General features: G+C 45.2%; 1 protein-coding gene across 2 annotated transcripts in view; it reads right to left on the bottom strand.

The window, feature by feature from the left end:
- NRF1 (nuclear respiratory factor 1) overlaps positions 1 to 22324 on the bottom strand; it is a gene marked incomplete at both ends in the record, with an annotated part of 81611 nt that overhangs the window by 1862 nt on the left and 57425 nt on the right. For both annotated transcript variants that reach the window (XM_081102427.1, XM_081102428.1), the window contains one exon: positions 20790 to 20914. In XM_081102427.1, the coding sequence (XP_080958553.1) occupies positions 20790 to 20914 (125 nt within the window). The remainder of the gene's footprint in view (positions 1 to 20789; positions 20915 to 22324) is intronic.

Here is a 22324-nt window from a genome sequence, read left to right as displayed (position 1 = left end):
TTCCCAAAGATGGCAGAAAGAAAAAGGAGCCATCTACAAAGATCTGGGAACATAAATAATATTGTGGGACTTCTCAGAAGCGGGCCAAGAATGCCTTCGGATGTCGGAGAGGAAAAGGTTCTTAGTCCAGAATTCTATCGCCAGTTCATGAAAAATGGTAACTATGTTAATGAAGGACGGGGCAGAATGAAGACATCCTCAAAACGGGCCACCTGCACACCTTCTTGGGACCCTCTCAAGGATGCACAGAAAACTCAGGAGTGGCCACAGGATCCGGGAAACAGAGAACCCACAAGTTGTAACGAGCTCTGGGGCAGGATGGGGGACCCAGGGTGAGGGCTATGCAGCAAATTTGAGAGAACAGAGGGGGAAATGGCATGACCACACATCCACCCCAATGTATCACGACCACTGCTTTCATCTTCTCTTCTGGTCAAAACAGGCGAAGTTAATGAAATAACCCAGAACATGCAGTAGTGAGGCCAGTGTGCGATCCTCTGAAGAACCCACACTGGCAAATAGCAACCACCCAGAAGGAAAGATCACTTTCATTTCACTGCTCTTGCTGCCAGGCTCGATTCAGTTAAAAAAGCTTCAAACTTGGGGACTAAGCCACACACTTTACAAACACAGTGACTACTGTGAGCTGGGGGTTCCTCCTAACAGTGAGCAACCAGGGTCTGGGCTGGGGTGGAGAACGTACAGAATTGTCAGTCAAATCTCTTGTACCCTGTTTTTTCCCCCCCTCCCCCCTGGTTTATGACATATTTGGGTTTCCTCTGATGTGGGGCCATGTCCAACATGTTAACACAGGTTGAGTATCATGGAAGATTTGCCCTAGAATAAAACGGAGAAAGGTTCTAACGCAGAATTACAGGTACTGCTATACCCAGATGATCTTTTAAACACAACATGATCTTGTTGTCCTCTTTCACAATTCTTCAGTGGCCCATGGGATATAAAGTCCAAATCCCGATGCAGGCATTTGAACCCTTCCTGTCAGCCCCAGTGGTCCAGTCCGCCTGGTGATCCACCAGCCTTTACACCCAGCCAGGCGAACTGCTTGATTATGGATCTCCACACACACCTCCACACAGGAGCACCGTGACTGCCGCCTCAACTAGCTACCCTCTGCTTGTTCTGCGAATGGGCTCCTATTCTTCCTTCAACAGCCAGTTCTCCGTCCGGGCGCCTCTGCTCCTGGGCTCCCACAGCACTCTGTACCGGACTCCACGGAGGCAATGGTCCTACTCATTATTGCTGTTTGCATATCTTGTCTCCAAGGAGCCTCTCAATTCCTGCGGGAGGGATGGAGTCTCCATCTGTGAGTCTCTAGCGATCGGCAGGAGAGCAGTAAATGTTTCCAACACTCACGATGAAACCTGCCTTCTGAGGGGTCACAGGTGTCTGTCCTTGCGACTGAGTGATCGAACTGGATGAGTCTTGGGGTGACTAGGCTGTTTTAGAATGGGAGCTCCCGGCCCAGAAACAGCATATTATTCAGCACCCATCCAAACAGAACCACTTTTAAAGATTTCATCTCCTGTACTTTACCCCACAATCAGGGAAGAAATAAATTTGGCCTCTACACCTGGGTGATGAAATGACTTGCATACAGAGCTATCTCGAGAGGGAATAACTGGTAAAGGCAACTACATATCTGAAAAGCTTTTCAGAGAGAGAAATGCCATATATAAGGTAATTTCATAACCTCAAATGTCTTGAAATCCCAATTCCATTATCTTCTACAGGCAGTTTCAGTCCATCGCTACCTTAAATAAATGCATTACCACCTCACTGTGGGGATTTTAGAATCAGTCTCTCTCCTCCCTCACACTCCCCTCCCCAAAGCCACTGCGACACGGATTAGATTAAATCGTCTGTGTCTCTGACCTAGCAGCCTTTATGTCCACGGCGAGGGAGGGGGAGGGGACTGGAAGCTTGGAAACCCAGCAGGTACTAAATCGCCGGCTGCCCTTGGAAGAGATGATTAAATGCTGAGGTACAGTCATCCGGCTGGGGTTGTCCCGGCATCTGCTCAGTCTGGCCCTGATTAGCCCTAATCTAGAAAGCGTGTGTTAATCTGAGCTTGCATTCTGGGTCATTTCAATTAACCAAGCAACAGGAAACCCTTCACATTCTACTTTAAGGGCTTGAAGTCCTTCCTTTTGTTTTTCAGAGAGACTCTGTACAATCTGAGTAATAAGACTCTTGACATTTGTAGAGCACTTTTCAAAGCTTTCCGACACCCACTGCACATCATCTGGTTTCTGCTGGGACCCTGCAGAAGCAGGCAGGCAGGCGTTCTGCCCTCTCACGGATGACAGGCGAGCTCCTCTGGCAGACCCATGGACCTACACAAAGGCTTGTACTTCAAGCCTCCCAATCTCTAGTACCCGAATCTTCAAAGCTGTAAGAAACCTTAGTTCACTCAGTTTAGTAAATCCAGTCCCCTTTCTTTTTCTTTAAATGCAAAAGTAAACAGATAAAAGGTTTAAAGCAAAAACACATAGACCGAGAGAGACCGAGTGGTTATTTCTCTTGGGAGTCTCTCCATGCGACGGAATGCCCAAGCGTGGCGCACTGGGGCCAGCAGGGGCTCGATGCTGCCTCTCCTCTCAGGCTTCTAGGTAAGGTTTATACAACTGGCCAAATGGAACAAGAGGCCAAAGGTGACTCAGGAACTTCAAGTCCCACCCAGCACAAGGATTTCCTTGTCAAACAGCAGTCAGAACAAAATCCCTGGAGGAACTGCTGGCTCGGGGATCGCATTTCCCTGTAAAAGACGATGAGACCTGCTCTAGTTTTCTACCAATTGGGTATCACTGTTGAGCCCAAGTGGTCAAACATACTCCCCTCACTCTTCTCCTACCTCAGCAAGTGGCAATGACATCTTTCCAGGTGCTCTGGCCAAAAACCTTGAAGGCGAGTCATCAGCAAATCCTGTCCACTTCCTTCAAATACAGACAAGAATCCAACCCCTTTGCTGCCACCCTAGGCCCACTCCTGCCGCCTCCTGCCTGGGCTACGCTCATCTTCCTTGTCATCCTGCTTCAGCTCTTGCTCCACTGCAGTCTACCCTCTGCACAGCGGCCAGAGAGATGGCCTAAAATTCCCACACGAGGTCATGAATACGGGGTCATGTTCTGAAAATTCAGACCATTTACTCACGGTAAGTGGCGTTGCTCTGTAATCTGCCAACAGGAGGCCAAGGGTTTTGTGTGGTCTGTCTCTGCTGGTGGCACCGCCGGGGAGTGTGCAGTGCACCACGGGCACCGAGGAGTAACTTTTAGAGTCACAGCCTTGCACACTCATGAAGTGACTACTCTATTCCTGCCCCCTCCCGAGGTAATGCGCTTCATCGCTTCCCTGCTGTATAATGGCACACACACACTTACACACACACATACTTTTGGTGGCTCTCCACTAAGGGAAAAATAAAGTCCAAACAGCTAACAGTTGAGGGATTACACCGCCTTTCCCACAAATACCCTGCATATCCCTTCATTACAACCATATCTGTCGCCTCAGTGTACCCTCACTACCACGTGTTTGCGCAGACAGGTCCCTCAGCCCAGAGTCATCCCGCGCCAATGGAAGTCCTGCTCTAACAAGTCCCACTTTTTTCCTGGGTTTACCTCAGACATAACAGCCCACTGGGCTCCCTCTTTCCTGTGATGTCAATGCCTTCACCATCCATTTGGCATCAGCTCTGTGCTAACCAGTTTCCAAGTAGTTACTGTTTATTTTCTGTATAAATCTGCTTACTTAAGGTTGTTGGCGAGATACTATCTTTGAATACTGAGCAACTTGAACATAACAGATGCTCCTGAATGAAGTGGGATTTCTCCACAGTATTCTTCAGCTCCTGCAGCCAAATGCGGTTCGGTTGTCCAGGTGCATTTTGTGGGAGGTAAAATAGGCTCTTCTATTGCCATTAAAGGCTTCCCCGTCAGAAAGACCTCCATGTGCATCCTGGCCTGGCCACGGGCAGGCTCTGAGCCTCACTTTCCTCATATGTAAAACAGTAAATACTTATTTCACAGGCTTGCTGGGAACTGGATGTGCCGACCTAAAGTCCGGGACAGTGCCTGGCATCCAGTAGGTACCTAGTAAATGTCAGTTGCTTTTCAAAGATGACTTGGAGTAAGGGGTTTGAGGAAGTCTGGCTGGGGGCACAGACGTTAGACTGAAGTTCTCAGGAAGCAGAAAGAAAAGCAGAGACCCACAGATCTCCTTTCAGCAGCAACGTGCTCCTGCCAGGAAGCACATCACTCCCCGAGGCCTTCAAAGATGTAAAGATTAGAGATAAAAGGCATGAAATCAGGGCAGATGGACTGGCAGGCAGCATCCTCTCTGAAATGCAGTGATGGCCAGAACTGGCACTGACACGGCACCAGGACACATGAGGTAGCTGGCGATCCAGTGCCCTGGTGAATAAGTAATCCGGACTAAATCACTAATCAATGTTAAGGATATGAAATATATGATCAGGGCCAGTATGACGATGCCGTCACTCTGATAAATTTCTAAAGCCCTTCAGAAACTCATAACAGGCTCAAGCCCAGCAGAGCACAGAGCTGCAGGCCTGGTCAGGGTCACCCGGAACCACAGACTGCCCCCTCCTCCGCCCCCGACAAGATAGAGCAGGACAGACGGCCCGAGGAAGAATGGGCCTTTCATTTGCCCTCACAATCCGGGAAGCCTTTGGGAATTGTTGTTTGCTGTAACTGAATCTTCCAGCCCAAAGGCCTTCCAAGTTGGTCATGGAAGTATCTTTAGTTAGAAGAAAAATATTGATGGTTGTGAGAGAAAAATTAGAGAGCTAAACAAATAAATTATCAACGAAACACACCAGTTGGTAGAAGAGAAGTAATTCTTAAAATCCAAAGGCTTTAAAATTTCCAATGGAATGCCTTCTGTGGTCTATGGACATGAAAGCTAAGTATATGTCTCAGGTACACATTGGCTTAAATGGGGAGCCAGAAGACTGTGTGACCGGAAAGAATGGAAATAAATAAGAAATGAAACCATGTGTTACCTAAGTAACTTCTGGAATTTTTAAAGAGCCATCAAGGGCATCAACAGGTGTCTCTAGGGGTGGCAGGCAAGAGGGAAGTCCTTTTAAAAAGTTTATTTGTGCCCTAGCTGGTTTGGCTCAATGGATAGAGTGTCGGCCTGTGGACTGAAGGGTCCCAGGTTTGATTCCGGCCAAGGGCACATGCCTGGGTTGTGGGCTTGATCCCCAGTAGGGAGCGTGCAGGAAGCAGCCAATCAATGATTCTCTCCCATCATTGATATTTCTCTCTCTCTCCCTCCTCTCCCTTCCTCTCTAAGATCAGTAAAAAATATTAAAAATAAATAAATAAAAAAGTTTATTTGCAGGCTTGAAAAAATTTCACATCAGTGACTGACATCTAAGGGCAACCACTGTTACAGGAAAACACAGGCATGGTACGTGCTGGTACAGGAATGGGAGAACATCAGGTAAAGAAGTAGTCCAGGAGGCAGGCGGCAGGTGAAGAGGCTGAGAGTAACAAACAAGAACCAGATGGAGAGAGGACAGACACAGGGCAAGAAAAAGGTCATGAAAAGAATGTCCGTATCGAATGAAAAGGAGATCCAGGTAACCCTCAGGATGGTAAGACCAGGGGAAACAGAGAAAGCATTGCTCTCCCAGTGGTTCTGTTTCTGTTATATTAGCTGCTTCTGGGACATTTAATCTTCCTTTTCCGTGTTTCCTAAGTCTATCGCTTCTGGGTGCATTTAAGGGATTTATGGATTAAAATATGTATTACACCTGGCAAGTACTGCATATCCTCATGAAGCCAACAGCAGCCTCACAGGTGCCTTGGTCAACAAGCTCTTCTCAGCATCCACGGTTTTCTCTGCATTTGCTAGACAATAGGAAGCCTCACTGGGAAAAACTACTTTCTGGCATAACTTCTGTAGCAGTGACTTTGTCTGGGTAGGACAGTGTCACTGTATCCTTTGCCTGATTTTGCAGGCCACCAGCAAACTCCTCTTGCCCCCACCCCATGAGCCAAATGTTAAAAACGAATTTAGTTTATTACAAACATATTTTGGAGATAGAAATTATTTCCTCTTGAAATTATCACATGCCTAGGAACACTAACGGAATCGAGGTTGGGGGCTTTGGTGTTCAGAACCACTGTGGTTCCTTATCCTGCGGACTGAGCTCCTAATGTGGGGCTGACGCAGCTGACCCCAAGGCCTGCTGAGGACCCGACCACGAGGGCGAGAACCTGGAGTGGCAGGAGAGAGGAACGTTCACCGAAGGCTGGTGGAACATGCATGTGCTCGGAGGGACATCTGATCCGACTACAGAGAAGGGCAGGAGGTGCTTAGTCAATTCCCAGGAGAAACCATTGGGAAGAAGGGTGAGGACAACACTCAAGGGCTCCCAAGTCTATGTACCAGTGGACAGGGTATGGGCAATATGTGAGGTTTGGATATTTTTAAACAGAAAGTGGAGCCAAAATCACAGAAACCTCAGGAGAAAGTCACCAAGCCATCCGAGTTTACAACAGTCAGGTATAGAAAAGAATACCGGGAATTATCCAGAGTTAGGAGCAGAGATTCATTTTCTGTTATTATTTTCAAATTTTTTTATTGTAGAGAATTTCAAATAGGCACAAAAGGAGAGACTAGTACAAGAAACACCCCCCACCTCACCTCCAGTGCCCACCATCTAGCCCTTGCCTCTTCTAAACAGGGTTAGACTGAGGCAAAGAAACTTCCAGAGATGTTCTGATTTTCTACCCCTTCACACAGCACAACCTGTAGAGTACCGTTTAGAAAAAGTGCACCAAACTTTCTATGAGTACTTAGGGCAGAATTCAGCTTGCTTAGGCAGCGAGACCCTGCAGACAGCTGACTGGAAGGTGGAAATAAACGGACAGTTCCAGGGTTTGGTCTTCACAGAGAAAGAAATGGATCTCAAAAAACTGCATTCTGTTTAGGTATTTATCTTGCTTTCCTATCTGAGCTGTATTTAGTATAAGCGCATTGTTAATGGGGACAAGTTCTTTTTTTTATTTATTTCCCAGAGCTTTCCCAGCTTTATTAAAGCATAACTGACAGACAGGAATTGGGTGAAACTTGTTTTGATATATGTATATATTGTGAAATGATCAGTACATCCAAGCTAATTAACATATTCATCACCTCACATAGTTAGCATTTCTATTTCTCCTTCTTTGTGTGTGGTGAGAACAATGAAGAGCGACCCTTTTAGCAAGTTTCAAGTACAGAGCACAGTTTTTAACCAGTGTCCATGCTGCGTATTAGGTCCCCAGAACTTACACATCTGACATCACTGAAACTAGTCCAAAGAACTATGTCACCGTGCCTGCAAAGCGGTGCATGGATTTAAATAAAGGTGACAAGACTTGTGGTAGTCAGTCAGTCAGAGGGATGCCACAGGAATTCAGGTGAGAACAGAAAGGACTAGGTATGAAGAGGAAAGAAGGGTCTCACAATCAGGATGTAGAATCAACTGGGCAGCCTGACATAACAGAGCCCTGAACCCATGCCTCTGGGTCCGTGTCATTAATCCCTCCTCTAACTTACTGGGCTGCCCTCTGCACACGGTGGCCCTTCTGGGTCTGATAGGTGGCCCTATCTAGGCCTGCTAGATAACCCTTCTTGGCCTCGGGTCACCCTAGGTTGGGATCCATGAAGGCAGAGTTGCTCCACCCTCGGGAGAATTCTAGCTAAAAAAGGCATAAGGAGTAACACCAGAGAATCACCACTTTATCACTCTTACCGATATAATGGATCTATACGAAATCATTAATGGTTACTGAGACCATTGGTGACCCGCAGGGTGTAGCACCCGGAGGGGCAGCCTCTCAGTTACCCCACCTCCAGCTGCTTCATTCTGTCTCTAAAAAGAAGGAAGCCTCAGTCAACACCCACTCGCGATGGGCACAACCTGCTCTACAGACGCCTGACAACAACACAGAACTTGGAAAAAGCAACGGCAAGAGTGACATCCACCCGGGAAGTTTCACAAATCCTCCGGCAAATGCGCCAGCACACGGAGCGCTGTGGGCGCGCTTTTAAAGTAGATCTTACAGTCAGCTCTTCCTGAGCTGAAGGGAGGGTGGTTCATTTCTCTCTACACTGGAATTTGTGACGTATTTTCTTGCAGCAGACCTACTTTCCTAATTATGTCTTCCTTCAGCTTATATGAATACGAATTTGTATTCCTGAAGCGCTCAGCCGCTGTGGAGGTGGAGATGGTCCAGGCTTCCTCTGACTTGCTCAGAGAAATTGTCTAAGGACTTAAAATGTGTCACGAGTAACCTGCATTACAGACCATCTGTATGTGGCATATAAGAGTTGAATATAATTCTATTTATAAAACCAACAGGCCACTTCTGTCTCTTGGGGCTGCTATGAGAAGAAGTAACATTTTATTTACATGATTGAAGTTCTTGAGATGAAAGACACTCCCTAAACTTGAGGGAGTATTGTTTCATCTAGGTTCTTTCTCAGGCATCAGAGCAGCCATGTAGCAGCTACCAGGGGCAGACAAATGGAAAAGCAAGATTAAAGGTCCTGCCCATGATCCCCAGAGTTGCTGAGAGTGGACGTTGTGCCACCAGCTCAGTGTTGCACCCCAGGAGTGTTGTCCACACTCCACGCTGTACACAAAATGAACAATTCACACACACACTCCTGGCCCTGAGTGTTCACATGCCCTTTTGTTAGTCAGAAGCACTGTTGAATGAGAAAAGAATTCTCCCCTCTCCCTTCCGCTCTGAAATCAATAAAAATATATTAAACAAAACAAAACACCCCACGACAATGAGGTACCACCTCACACCTGTCAGAATAGCTATCATCAACAAATGAGATGTGATGGTGAGGATGTAGAGAAAAGGAACCCTCGTGCGCTGCTGGTGGAAATGCAGACTGGTGCAGCCACTGTGGAGAACAGTATGGAGTTTCCTCAAAAAATTAAAAATGGAACTCCCATTTTACCCAGAGATCCCATTTCTAGGAATATATCCCAAGAAATCAGAAACACCAATCAGAATGAATATATGCACCCCTATGTTCATAGTAGCGCAATTTACAATAGCCAAGATTTAGAAACAGTGTAAGTGCCCATCAGCATATAAGTGGATTAAAAACAGTGATACATCTATACAATGAAATACCACGCAGGTGTAAAAAAGAAAGAACTCTTGCCATTTGCAACAGCATGGATGGACCTGGAGAGCATTATGCTAAGTGAAATAAGCCAGTCAAACCTCAGAAGGAAGGCAGGGGATGGTTGGCAGGTGGGAAGAGATCAACCAATGACCTTGTATGCATATATGCATAACCCATAGACACAGGCCATAGGGGGTGCAGGCCTGGGGTGTGGGCGGGGGTGGGCTGGGAGAGTCAATGGGGAAACAAGGGGACATATGTAATACTTTCAAAAATAAAGATTAAAAAAAAAAGGAAGAAGAAAAAACAGAACTTTCTAGTCCAACAGTAGGGCTGTGAAAGCTTAAGCAAGGCAAGGCCAGGGAGCAGGGCAGCAGAAAGCAGACATTCCTAAGATTGTGAAATGGGTGGGAAAGGACATGAGATTCTTGAAGGAAAATATTTTAAATATAAAAAGATAAAGTTTATAGTCTAAGTAACATGGCTGAAAGGAGCTGCTCCAAAAACATTCAAGCAAATTTCCTTTTCCTCCTCCAACAAGGATGACATAGAAACACCAAGGCTTACTACTTAAGCGGTCAAGACATTTAATCTTGGAAGCCATGCTGCCCATTAGAACTCACTGTGAAGACAGATATGTATGTTCCCCGTGTGCTGACCAATATGGTGGCTACAGAGCACCTGCAATGTGGCTAGTGTGACTGAGGAACTGAACCTTTGATTTTAATTAATTTACATTTAAAGAGCCAGTGCACAGCTCTAAAAGCTTTCCAGTATTTCACTGTACAGATGTACCACTATTTTCCGGTGAGCCAAGTCCACACCATACATGTGCTTCAGTCATACATAAACTGCAGAGCATGGTCAAGAGCTGCCTTTGTTTAGATGGAAACTCAATCTGAAATTGGATGCTCTACATTCACCTAAAATATATTTTCCTGGCATTTCCCTTATTTATATCACAGGCTTTTTTCCTTTGCTGCTCTACCCCATCCCCACCCCCACTTATTTTAACACCCCACCCCCACCCCCATGGTGAGAAACTTTATCAGCATTTGAGAACAATAGAGTATGGCTGTGCACTAGAAAGCTTCAAGCAGTAAGGAGAGGCTGGGCTGGCAGTCAGGAGAATTGCTGGACGCCTCTCTATGAGCCAATCTGATAGCAGGGTCTTTGTAGTCTCGCTCAGAGCAGTGTCTCAGTTTCCATATATAGACCCCTTCAATGATTCTCAGGTCCAATTGCTAGCTTTACCACCGAAAAGATGTTTTTATCAATTTAACTTCAAAAACCCTATTTAGGCTCTGTAAATCTCTAAATTGGAGCCTTGCTAATAATGAAGATTTGGTGTAATTATAAAGTCACAGGCAATTGTGCTGACAAAGCCAAATCTATATGTCTCTTGCTGGGCCTTTGCTCTCGGTCTGACCAACAGGAGGAGAAAAGAGGCTTTGTCAGGAGCAGATGTGCAGTGGGAGGCCCTGGGAAAGCAGATCTGTTGAATGAAGCAGGTGCCACTTAGACATTCACTTTACTGACTCCAACCACAACCTCCCCTTCATTTGATATCCTGCTCTTGGCAGGAGGATGGGGAGAGAGCATCACACAAAAAGGAAGCATGTTTATCCTGTTCAGATTACTGCTCTGCCAGGCTGCTGCTGCTGGGTTCTGCACACTTGCTCTTTATTAAGCAAATGGCAGATCTGGGAAGTGAATCCCTGTATTTACATAGGTAACCTGAGAGCCAGAGGGCCCCAAACCATACTGGCTGTGATGTGCAAGCTATCAGAGTTAATAACAGTACACTGACATTCCTTCAAAATCCTAGTGGAAACATAAATAAAAAGAGGAAAGTCCCCTTTACCCAAGAACCTAAAACACTTCATTCTGAAGAATTTTTCATGTCAAGAAATTCTTGTTCTTATGCGAACAGTGACTGATCCCAGTTTTACATGCTCAATTAGAACCCACTTTTCAATCCATGTATTGAATAGAAATGACTGCAATGAAACTTGTTCGATTATGGCTCTGAATTTGGTATGCTACACACACACACAAATCCCTTTACAGAGTATTACCTGCAATGAGGCACCAAGATTCTGTCTTGGTTACAAGGAGCTGGAATCATCTAAGACCAGAATCTGTCTTTCGAATACAAAGACTCAGAAAGATCTGGGGACCTAAAGGGAAGGAGAATGAGATAACGAAACATGTAACTTGACCTTCAGGACACTGGGGATGGAGGAGACCATGGTCAGTGGTGTCCATCTGCCAGATGGCAGGCATGTTCTTGGGAATCTCTGCCCAGAATGTCCCTGGCGCATCAGTTTCCTCAAGCTGAGAATACCTGGCACAGTCAGACCAAGGAGCAGATCAAGGTAGGCCACTGTGGCTTGATAACCTGCTAATTCCCACTGGGCTTCAAGGAGCCAACTCTGGAAGCAGTCAGCTTTTAACATGGATAGCATCTAGAAGCTTCATCTGAGGGCCATGGCCATGGCTCAGATGAGTCCTAAGAATAGAGACCAATGAACAGTGGCCAAACATTTCATTGTAAAAGGCCCTCTTCTTTTCTAGTCTTTAAGTCTTCAAATAGCAGAGCCTAGGTGAGCAATTCCTGGTGCACATATCACGAATGCCCGAGGCCACCCCGTTCTTAATGGTAGAGGGAGGGGACACCTCCCCTCTGGACTTGCAGACTGGGCAAGGAGAGAGATGACCCTAAACCCATAACACTTTCCAGAGGCCTGCTCCTTCTGAGGGTATCCACAGGGCAGCATCTTTGCAGGAGACAAAGGCACCCAAGAACCCTGACAACTGGAAACCCCTCCAGCTGGGGCGATGTCTGATGAGTGCCAGGAAAGGCCTGATAATTCGGAGAATTGAATCTGCTCTGTCTCCCCAGCATGCCTGAGGGACAATGCTTCCACCAGTGAAGGAAGAAGGCTTTCTGAAGAGGGGTTCTCAGTGTGAGAGTCACTACCTGCTCCCTCCAATGGAGGCCCAGTGGACCAGAGCCTAAGAATGTGTTCCAGAAGTGCTAAAAGCAAATCCTCTGAAGACTGATTCCCTTCCCATCAGTGGTGTTGAAATACTAACAGTGGCATAACAGTTACTGCATGCTCATGATGACCCAGGCAGTAACGAGAGTAGGACGTATCTGCTGTCCCCAAAATTAGTGACATCAACATATCTCCCTCGACGGGGAGACTGGGGAGTCAGAAAAACTGCCGCTTCCCTCCAAGAGCTACTCTGGTAGGCATTTTGGACTTCAGGAGATCATTATGAAGGCAGTAGGCAAGGAGGACAAACTTCAGTGCTACGAAAGGGCTGGGTGAGTAACACCTAGGGGGCACAGAACTGTAAACCCCCTTTGGATATTCTAGAATTGAGAGCCCCATCGCCCATCTCCATGTCACCATTCCTTATAAGCAGCATGCTTCATCGTGAAGTCTGGAATTCACCCAATACCAATGGCTTCCTTCAGCCTTGTGACCCACCAGGCTCTGGATGTTTGACATTTGGGGTGGGGGTGGGGGGGTCACTATAAATCCATTAGAGTGCGTGCTTGAATATGCCTGTAACCAGGAAGAGAAACCTGTACTTGTGAGGCATCTAAGCTGAAATGTGCAAGTGGCCGGGGAAGTGGGTGTAGGCATCGCCACTGCCTCCTGCCACAGGTTCTTCTGCTGGCGACTCTAGTGCACAAACAGGGCAGTGCTTCTTGCAGCCCTGCTGCTCAGCTATTTACTGGCTTCGGATTATTGCAGTCACGTGGTAGGTTTTTTCTTGTTTTGTTTTTAAAGCAAAGCCATGCTGTCCATGACCTGAGGTGACAGGGAAGCAAGGCTCAGGAAGCGTGTGTGCTGTCCTCTCCTGTGCAGAAGGGGCACAGCTTGCCAGGAGGCAGCAGTGTTTGTGCTGCAGCCTTTAGCTCAGCCTGTCCAATAGAACCTTCTGCAATGATGGAGATGTTCTGTATCCTTTTCAGTGCCCACTAGCCAGCTACATGTGCCTATTTAAGTGTAAACGTGAATAAGTTAAAATTTTTTTAAAAATTCCGTACCTCAGGCCATGGTTACTGAGCACTTGAAATGTGGCTAATGTAACTGAATTTTAATTAACCTGCTTTTAAATGTAAACAACCACACATAATAAGTAGCTACCATACTGGACAGCACACCTTTAGATCTTGGGTTTTGATGCCATTTATTTGCCCCTGTAAGATTTATCATGACACTGACTTCTAAAGACAGGGCTCATAAGCTCTGTCCCACTCACCTTACTGAAATAATGCCGAGAGAGCTTGCTTAGTGGTGGTAGTAGTATTGGAAGTAGAAAAAAAAGGAAAAGAATGGAAAGAGATGATAATAGAAAAATAATTATGTACAACACTTATAGTCAAAAGGCAAAAATAGAGCGAAATTGAAGTTATTTCCTGGTATGACATCCACCAATATGTTTCCCAGAATGAAAACTATTCATCTTAAGAGAACAGTTAGCTGACTTAAGTGGGAAAACCCTGTCTGCAAAGAAGGCGTGTTTCCTGCCTGGCCAGTGTGGCTCAGCTGGTTGGAGCATTGGCCCGTACACCAAAAGGTGGTGGGTTAGATTCCAGTCAGGGCACATGCCCAGGTTGCAGATTTGATTCCCTGTCAGGGCAAGTGTGGGAGGCAGCCGATCGATGTTTCTCTCTCTCTCTCTCCAAAATAAATAAATAAAAAGACGTATGATTCCAAAGGGGAATCAGTTGTAAGACGGAGGAATCTTCATTTGCCTTTTCTTACGGACCGGGCAAGGCCTCAGCATGGGTGACATCATCCTAGAGTCTTAGCTTCCCGTAAGGCCTCCCTATCAGTAGAAAAGAGGGCACTTAACTTACAGAGGGTGGTCCAAAAACCCAGACCTGCAGCCTGAGACTCACTGCTCACACAAAATACTGATATTTAGGGGCCTGCCTGCCTCGAATCCTGGAGGCACTGAACTCATCGTTTGTTTGTTTTTGGATTAAAGGTACAAATAGCAACATAGTATCAAAGAGTACACCATCTTTTAAAGCTATTATTATGCTTACAATGACTGAAAATGCACTTACAAAAAATCTTTATTTAAACTTTAATCAAAATACTGAGGCATAAAGTGATTTAATGTACCCTTTTGGGGAGCAACATTGACATATTTCCTAAATTTAATTTAACATTTACATTTCCACTGGCCCTTCTGGAAACAAGTCCATATACTAATGTGTCCAGAGAATGAAGAACACAGAAAAAGAAAGAATGAGAGGTGTATTTTACAGTGTATCAAGATGAGGACTGGCATATCATCTCTTAATTTTAAAGAGGAACTAGAAGAGGAAAACATGTAGTAAGTAATAATGGATGATGGTGGCGGTGATAAGGGGAAAATGAAGAAAGTCACCTGTCATGATGGAAGTTAAAATACAATGCAGTTGTAAGATCTGTAGAGAGATTATGCCATTAATAGTAACAAAGGCTATACTAACTACTGCAAACTATGTGCTGGAAGGGAACAGCAGTCCTTGCCCAAGAAGTGTGATATAATCAAATCCAGGAGCCATTAAACAATGTCACCTTCTGCCCTAGCTGGTTTGGCGCAGTGGACAGAACGTCGGCCTGCGGACTGAGGGGTCCCGGGTTCAATTCCAATCAAGGCACATGCCCAGGTTGCGGGCCGATCCCCAGTAGGGTGTGTGCAAGAGGCAGCCGACCAATGATGCTCTCATCATTGATGTTTCTCTCTCTCTCTTTCCCTCTCCCTTCCTCTCTGAAATCAATAAAAATATATTTAAAAACAAACAAAACAAAAACAATGTCACCTTCAGTCAAGGTTCTTTCATTCAAGGTTACAGAAAGGGCTTCTGATCTATTCCCATTTTTATAGTACTCACCTCTGAGCACAAACGCTTCACTTGCATAAAGTATTTGCATCTGTCCTAAAGACAGGAAAGCAGGGTTTGCAACAGTGCTGTGTGCCCTGTTCAACTTACTCATTTGGGAGAACGATGGAGAAGAAATTTGTACTGACAGCTGATAATAATGTCATGTTTACCTGTGTCTATGTGCCCAGCACTATGCTAAGCACTTTACAGGAATCATTTTGTTTAATGTTCACAATTATCTTATGAGCATGGAACTATCATCCTAATTTTACAGTTAAGGCTCAAGGTAGTTAATTTGCTTGCCTAAGATCACAGTTTGGTGGTGGTGCAGCATTTAGAGTATCCAGCTAAGAGTTCACCACTACAAAACCAGTATTACATGAAATGTTAAAGGGAAAAAGAGGAGGAGGAGGAGGAAGAGGGAGAGAAATAGGAGGAGGAGGAGGAGGAGATTTATCAGGATGATCACTTAGTATCATAATAATAGGCCAAGAGGCGTCATGCTGGGACGGGTAGGTCATGGGTGTGCCCCACAGCCTCTGTCAGCGCCTCAAGCCCCAGCAGCAGTGGCAGCGGCGGCAGCAGCACTCGCATGAGCAGTCCCCAGCAGGCAGTGCATTCCATCAGCGGCCAGGCCAGCGCACGCGCATGGGGGTAAAGTCTCCAGGTGCCCGCTTTCCCGCAGGCCTGAGCCCCAGGACAGCTGGGGATGAGCTGGTGATCCCAAAGGCCTGACAGCCCAGTGGGCGGCGGAGGCGGCTTTTGGCCTGGGGACTGGCGAACAGGCAGAAGATGACCCTGAATGCAGGAGGCTAGGCCTAGGGACCCTACCTGCACGATTTAATCCTGTGCTGGGCCTCTAGTGTTACATAAAGTCTAATCACTGGGGTGTATACCTCAAATTAATATAATACTGTATATCAACTGTAATTGAAAGATAATTTAAAAACAAGTAAAATAAACATCAACCACCAAAAAAGGAAAGATTTTGCCCTAGCTCATTTGGCTCAGTGGATAGAGCGTCGGCCTGCAGACTGAAGGGTCCCAGGTTCAATTCTGATCAAGGGCATGTACCTTGGTTGCAGGCTCATCTCTGGCCCTGGTCGGTGCTGGTGTAGGAGGCAACCAATCAATGTGTCTCTCTCACATCAATATTTCTCTGTCTCTCCCCTCCCTTCCATTCTATCCAAAAATCAATGGAAAAATAGCCTCCAGTGAGGATTAACAAAAACAACAACAAAATATTTTCAAAATGAGTACCAACATGATCCTAATTAGGTTAAAATTTTTTATGAATGGGGGTGAGGGGAGGCCATATTTTGAAAACTCAAAATGCTATTCTCTATAGTGGGATTATAGATGATTTTTATAATCAGGGCCAAAAATAAAAATAAAAACAACCCCCTAAACAAACAAATGCTATGCCTCCTTTTTTCTTGTGGCAACTTTAGAGAAAGTGTCGGCCATTAAAAAAAAAAGGCTGAACTTTCTTAGCAGCTCTGGTAAGAGGCTGATGGGACAATAGTTGAAGCAGATGACTGCCATTAATTTTGTTGATTAACTAAGAACTTCAGTTATCTGTTTTTACCCCCCACCTGGCTTTTAGGAATGAAGGATAGCTGCATGAATCTGCCATAAGATCTTAGACAGAAGAGTACTTCTGAGGTGGCCAAGTGCCAGTATAATTCTTATTTTTCATTATTTTTGCTAAAATAGGAAGAGAAAATAACAGGATCTGGTCCCTGAGGATTATGAACAGTGGATAGCAAGGCTGGGTGGAAGGTGAATATCACTCAAAGAGCTCTTCAACCCTGTGTAAGCACACCCGTGTGGTCCTGGAGTATAGCAGCATAGGGGTTCTAGGCTACAGAGGAGTAGAGTGAGGGAAAACCAATGGGCAATTTAAAAGTTGTATGACTTCTTATATTAAGGTATGTTAGGGAGGGAAAAGGAAGAAATAACTGTGTTAAAAAAACTAATAAAGGAACTCATCCAGAGTCCTTTCCCAGCCAAAGGTAATTCCATCTGCATCTCAACGAAAAGAAAGGCACCTGTGAAAATCTTTAAATTGAACCTACCATGAAACTCCATCCTGAGAGATCAAAGACCCATTTACTGCAACTAAAAAAGGGAGAACATAAATGAAATAAAGTAATACCAGTGCCTGAGTAGCCCCTTTAGAGTTGGGATGGGGTAGGGTCCAGAAAAAAAGGGGAGGTCTTCAGGGCACAAGGTTTCTGTGAGCTCTGTCCCAGTGACCTGGAATTTAAACTTCTGCTATGCATGGGTCATGATCTTTAACTTGAAAACCACTGTCCTACCGGACACTGCTTTCATATCCGCACTGCCCCAGCCATCTCTCACTGGGTATTGTACTCCATCAAATTCCACACATTCTAGTAATGGTCCTCCATCCCCTCTAGTTCCATCCGAGAAGATGCTGAAAAATTTCTGTCTCGGGCCTGAACAATATCCAAATTGCCCTTAGAAGAGTCATCTGCTAGTAGGATTTTTACTTAAGCCCTATTTGGGAACCTGAGGTGCATTGCTCCCCAGTGGTATCTGTTTCAAACAGCACCTTGTTCTGGTGCTTCCTGTTAATAAACTCTCCCTGATAGTACCCTTGGTCTGCTGGTAGACTCCTTAAGCTTGTCATCACAGAAGTGACAAATGTTGGTAACAGGACACAATCTGAAAGAATAATGAAAAGAGAGCTTCTATAGTTCCAGTCCCAGGGTAAATGCTGCAGCACTATGGGTGAAAATGTTAGCAGACGGAGGAGCATCAGAATTATTTGGATCATATCCAATATGAGTCATTCTTTGGATACCCAAAGGAAAAACGAAATAATCAATTTTCACTTAAAATTGCTGGGATGAGGCACAGCTCAATGGTCTCATTTGATATAAAAAAACTGCTTGGAGAAGGTAATAATTCCAACTGCCAAGTCTGAGTTCAGCACATGTGGGCAGTCACAAACTGGGGATGGCCTGCTTTGGGGAACCACTGGCTTTTAGGATTAGACCAGAATTTTCTCTTATCACAAATGTAGCCAACAACATAAAATCAACACAACTGATTCACACAACCCAAAGCTACTGAAGAGGCAGCTTCCAGGAATCAGTAGTAGTGAGTGTGGTTCAACTTCACTGCATGGCTGAACAGGTCTGCTTGACTAGAGCGAGACTCAGAAGGTCCTTCGAAAGGTGAGGCTGGGGAGGAGTTCAGAACTATAAAGCAGTCTGTTCTCCTCACCCACACAGGGCAAGACCATTACATTAGAAGGCATAACAAAGTCTCTTATCAAACCCACACAGAGCAGCAGTCTTAGCAGTTCTACAGGGAATAATAGCATCTGCACTTCAAAAGAATGTCACATAGCTAGACATCTTCCCTTTCATTTAAGGTGGGTTAGGACTCAGGTGAGGAACAGAGAAAAGCAAGCAGGATTCTGGTTAAAGCAGGTTTGCCTTCATTCTATCTATACTCCTTTTCACCCTAAACATATGTGGCTATGAGATGCCCTTTATCCTATAGGTTCTCACCAAGATCATCTCTGTCTCTATTTGGGTTAGTTCAGGGAAGCCCCTAGACCTATAGAAAAAGCAGGCTATAACTTAGCATTTGATATTTCTTTGTTTTTTTAAATAAATGATTCTTAGAAGCCACAATGGCTGTTTATATTTCCTATGTTATTCTTTTTTAAAAATATGTTTTTAGTTATTTATTTGTTAGTTCTCACCTGAAGATATTTTGTCTATTGACTTTTAGAGAGAGTGAGGCACGGGGGAGGGAGGGAGGGAAGACAGAAAGAGAGAGGAAAAAAAAAGAAACATCGATATGATAGAGACACATTGATGATAGAGATACACCAGTTTCCTCTGGCAGCCCAGGTACCCTGCCCTTGACTAAGAATTGAACCTGGATCCTTAAATGTGTGGGCCGAGCACTAACCACTGACAAATATTGGCCACAACTGTTTTTACTGATTTTAGAGAGAGGCAGGGAGGGAGAGAGAGGGAGAAAAAAACATCGATGGCTGCCTCCTGCAAGCCCCCTACATGGGGTGGGGCCCCACAATGCGCAATGCGGGAATCTAACCGCAATGAGGGAATCTAACCTGTGGGAATCTAACCGTGACCTCTTGGTGCACGGAATAACGGAACAACGCTCAACCCACTGAGCCACATCAGCCAGGACTCCTATGCTATTCTACTCTGGGATACAGAAGTACTTTCTTCTTCCCACTTCCAAAGGAGGACACAGAATCATTCTTCCTTCAAAGACTTTTCTAACTAAAATCTTATTCAATTCTTAGGGACTACCCTAAAAAAAGTGCCAGGGACATTTTTCAGCCACTAATGCCATTAAGGAACTTTCTGCCTGGGAACTGTAAATAAATATATCGGGTTTTCTCCTCACTTGGTCTTCCACAGCAGTATTACTGTCTTTGTGGAGGTCCAGTGATGGCGAACCTATGACACATGTGTCAGAGGTGACACGCGAACTCATTTTTTTGGTTGATTTTTCTTTGTTAAATGGCATTTAAATATATAAAATAAATATCAAAAATATAAATCTTTGATTTACTATGGTTGCAAATATCAAAAAATTTCTATGTGACACGGCACCAGAGTTAAGTTAGGGTTTTTCAAAATGCTGACACGCCGAGTTCAAAAGGTTCGCCATCACTGGACTAAACCAATTTAAAAAAAAAAAAAAAAAAGGAACTTTCTGCCTAAACAAATGTATGTTATTATCTATCCTCTTTCCAGGACTTTAACAACAAATATACAAAACCACAGAGCATCTTATAGACATGTCTAATCACTCTGTTCGAAATTAACATAATATTGTCTGCCAACTGCAACTGAAAAAGCACCACAGGGCACCTAATCTGACCTGCTTAACCTGATTATATAGAATTTAAAACAAAAGCCTAATAAACAATCACATATTGTCTCACACAACAGGGCTGGTCCTCCTCTTAGACCCAGACTCCTTTGGCACTTCCCTGGGCAGCCCATCTCGGTAACTGACGCCCAGAGCCTGTGAAAGTGGATCTGAAGCGCTGGGCTGGAGTTGTACATTTTTGCTGCCATATTTCTATGAACGTTATCCCTTTCATTTATTCAGGAAATAATCAATATCCTGGAAGTCAAAGAGCTGGGAAAGAAGGGCAGGGTGGCAGGATGCTATTGGCTAAATCCAGGTCCTTGGTGAGGCCACATTAACAGGAGGCAGAACCTCAGCACCACCTGGAAAGGCACCTCCAGCATAGCCTACTGCCGCCGTGTGAGATGGTGGCACCTTTCTCCAGAGAGCACATTGCACCAGCCACGATGCACGCGCCATGGAGAGTCTCTGCTATAGGAAAGGCCACTGATCTCTCCCACAGGACAGCAGATTTTAAAGTACCTCTCAGCAAGTCCTATCATAGCAAAACAGTCGCTTCTCAAATAAGCAATTCAGTTAGGTAACCACTACCATGGCTCCCCACCACCCTGCCCCACGAAACCCCAAGTCTCCCACTGGTGAAAAGAATCAGGGGCTCCTAGACTTTTCTGAGGCATCAATGGCCTACCACTAGAGAAAAGCTCAAATCAAAGCTCAACCTCTTTCTGAAGGGTTTGTCAGTCATGTCATGAAGGTTTAAGTGGAAACAAGGAAGAAATTGAATGAAATATTTATGCTCTCTCACCATTAGCATCTTGGACGCCAGTAAGTGCTCCAACGGCTGCTGCGGTTTCCCCCGACAGGACGATCTGTCCCCCGCCTTGCAAGGTGGCTTCGGCCAGTGTGGCGACAGCATGGGCGGCAGCTTCACTGCGGGTACAGAACAGGAGAGGGGGTGCGGGTTGAATAAAGGCACAGCACTGCAGCTAGAGAAACCACCCTTCCTTGGACTCTCCACGACTCCGTGTTGTGAGCCTACCAGCAGGCACACGATTCCACTGCTACTGGACAGAGCCAGAGTAATTTTTAAATGATAATAAAGAGCCAGAGAAACCCCAAGTCTTACCTACAGTATTTCTAAAGCTACTGTGAGAGTTTCTTTAAACCTAGGAAATGGGTGTTTGAGGACAGAAAGCACGCATTGTAAGTCTCCTCTTTATCGATAGCGACTGAGTGCTTGTGAGCCAAGTGGAGCTCTGATCCATATTCACAATGGAAAAACCATTTTGGTTGTCAATCACAAGGTTTCCTTTTTTTCTTCTCTCTTTACAGTAACACAAGACAGATAATCACCTGAAACTGCCCTTTTGTAGCCAAGAATAAATAATAATCTGAGGAGTCAGCAACCTGGATTTGCTATTGAATTAATATTAAATAATAACAATTTGGCTTATATCCATGATTTTAAATACAAAGTAATAGTTAACTACTATTCTGCAAAGTCCAACTCTTCCCTTTGTCTCACTGTACATGCAGGCAGTGCTAAATTAAGACTTAAAATTTTAAATGATCACTATAAGCCCAAACTCCTTGATTCTAGAAACACAATAAAATAATAAACCTCCCTTCATTGCAAAACAAACACTCTGTACAATAGATATTAACCATGTTTATAGTGAGCTCTATTCTAGCAGTGTGTCCCATTTTTCTTTTCCTTGCTATATGCTTTTACTCTATGCATACCCACTTTTATTTATTCTATGATGCTATCCTATCTAATAAAAGAGAAGCATGGTAATTAGCGTACGACCGCTACCCTTCCCATTGGCTAATCAGGGCGATATGCAAATTAACTGCCAGCCAAGATGGCGGCCGGCAGTCAGGCAGCTGGAAGCGAACATGAGGCTTGTTTGCTTCAGTGACGGAGGACTCCAATGTTCCCCGCCTGCCGCTGCTGGCATCTGAGCTGCAACTCTAAGCAACTATGTTACAAATATAGAAGCTAAACAAAACCCCAGAAACCTGCTTTAGTCGCTGGGCTTCAGCCAGCAGGATCGCAACACTGTTTCAAATACAGAAGGTAAACAAAGGCCAGAAACCTGCTTTCAGCAACGGAGGCCTAAGAGCTGGAGCCTCAGAGCTAAAGCTGGCCCAGAATAAAAAAAAAAGAAAAAAAGGAGAGGTTGGGAGCTTCAGTCACCCACCAGCCTGAAAACAGCCCTCAGCCCCTCACCCAGACTGGCCAGGCACCCCAGTGGGAACCCCCACCCTGAAGGGTGTGTGACCAGCTGCAAACAGCCATCATCCCCTCACCAAGGCTGGCCAGGCACCCCAGTGGGG

Source organism: Myotis nattereri, assembly GCF_964212035.1.
Source record: "Myotis nattereri genome assembly, chromosome: 11".
Classification (NCBI taxonomy): domain Eukaryota; kingdom Metazoa; phylum Chordata; class Mammalia; order Chiroptera; family Vespertilionidae; genus Myotis; species Myotis nattereri.
The sequence above is the reverse complement of the archived record's forward strand: the minus strand, read 5'-3'. Positions and strand labels throughout refer to the sequence as shown.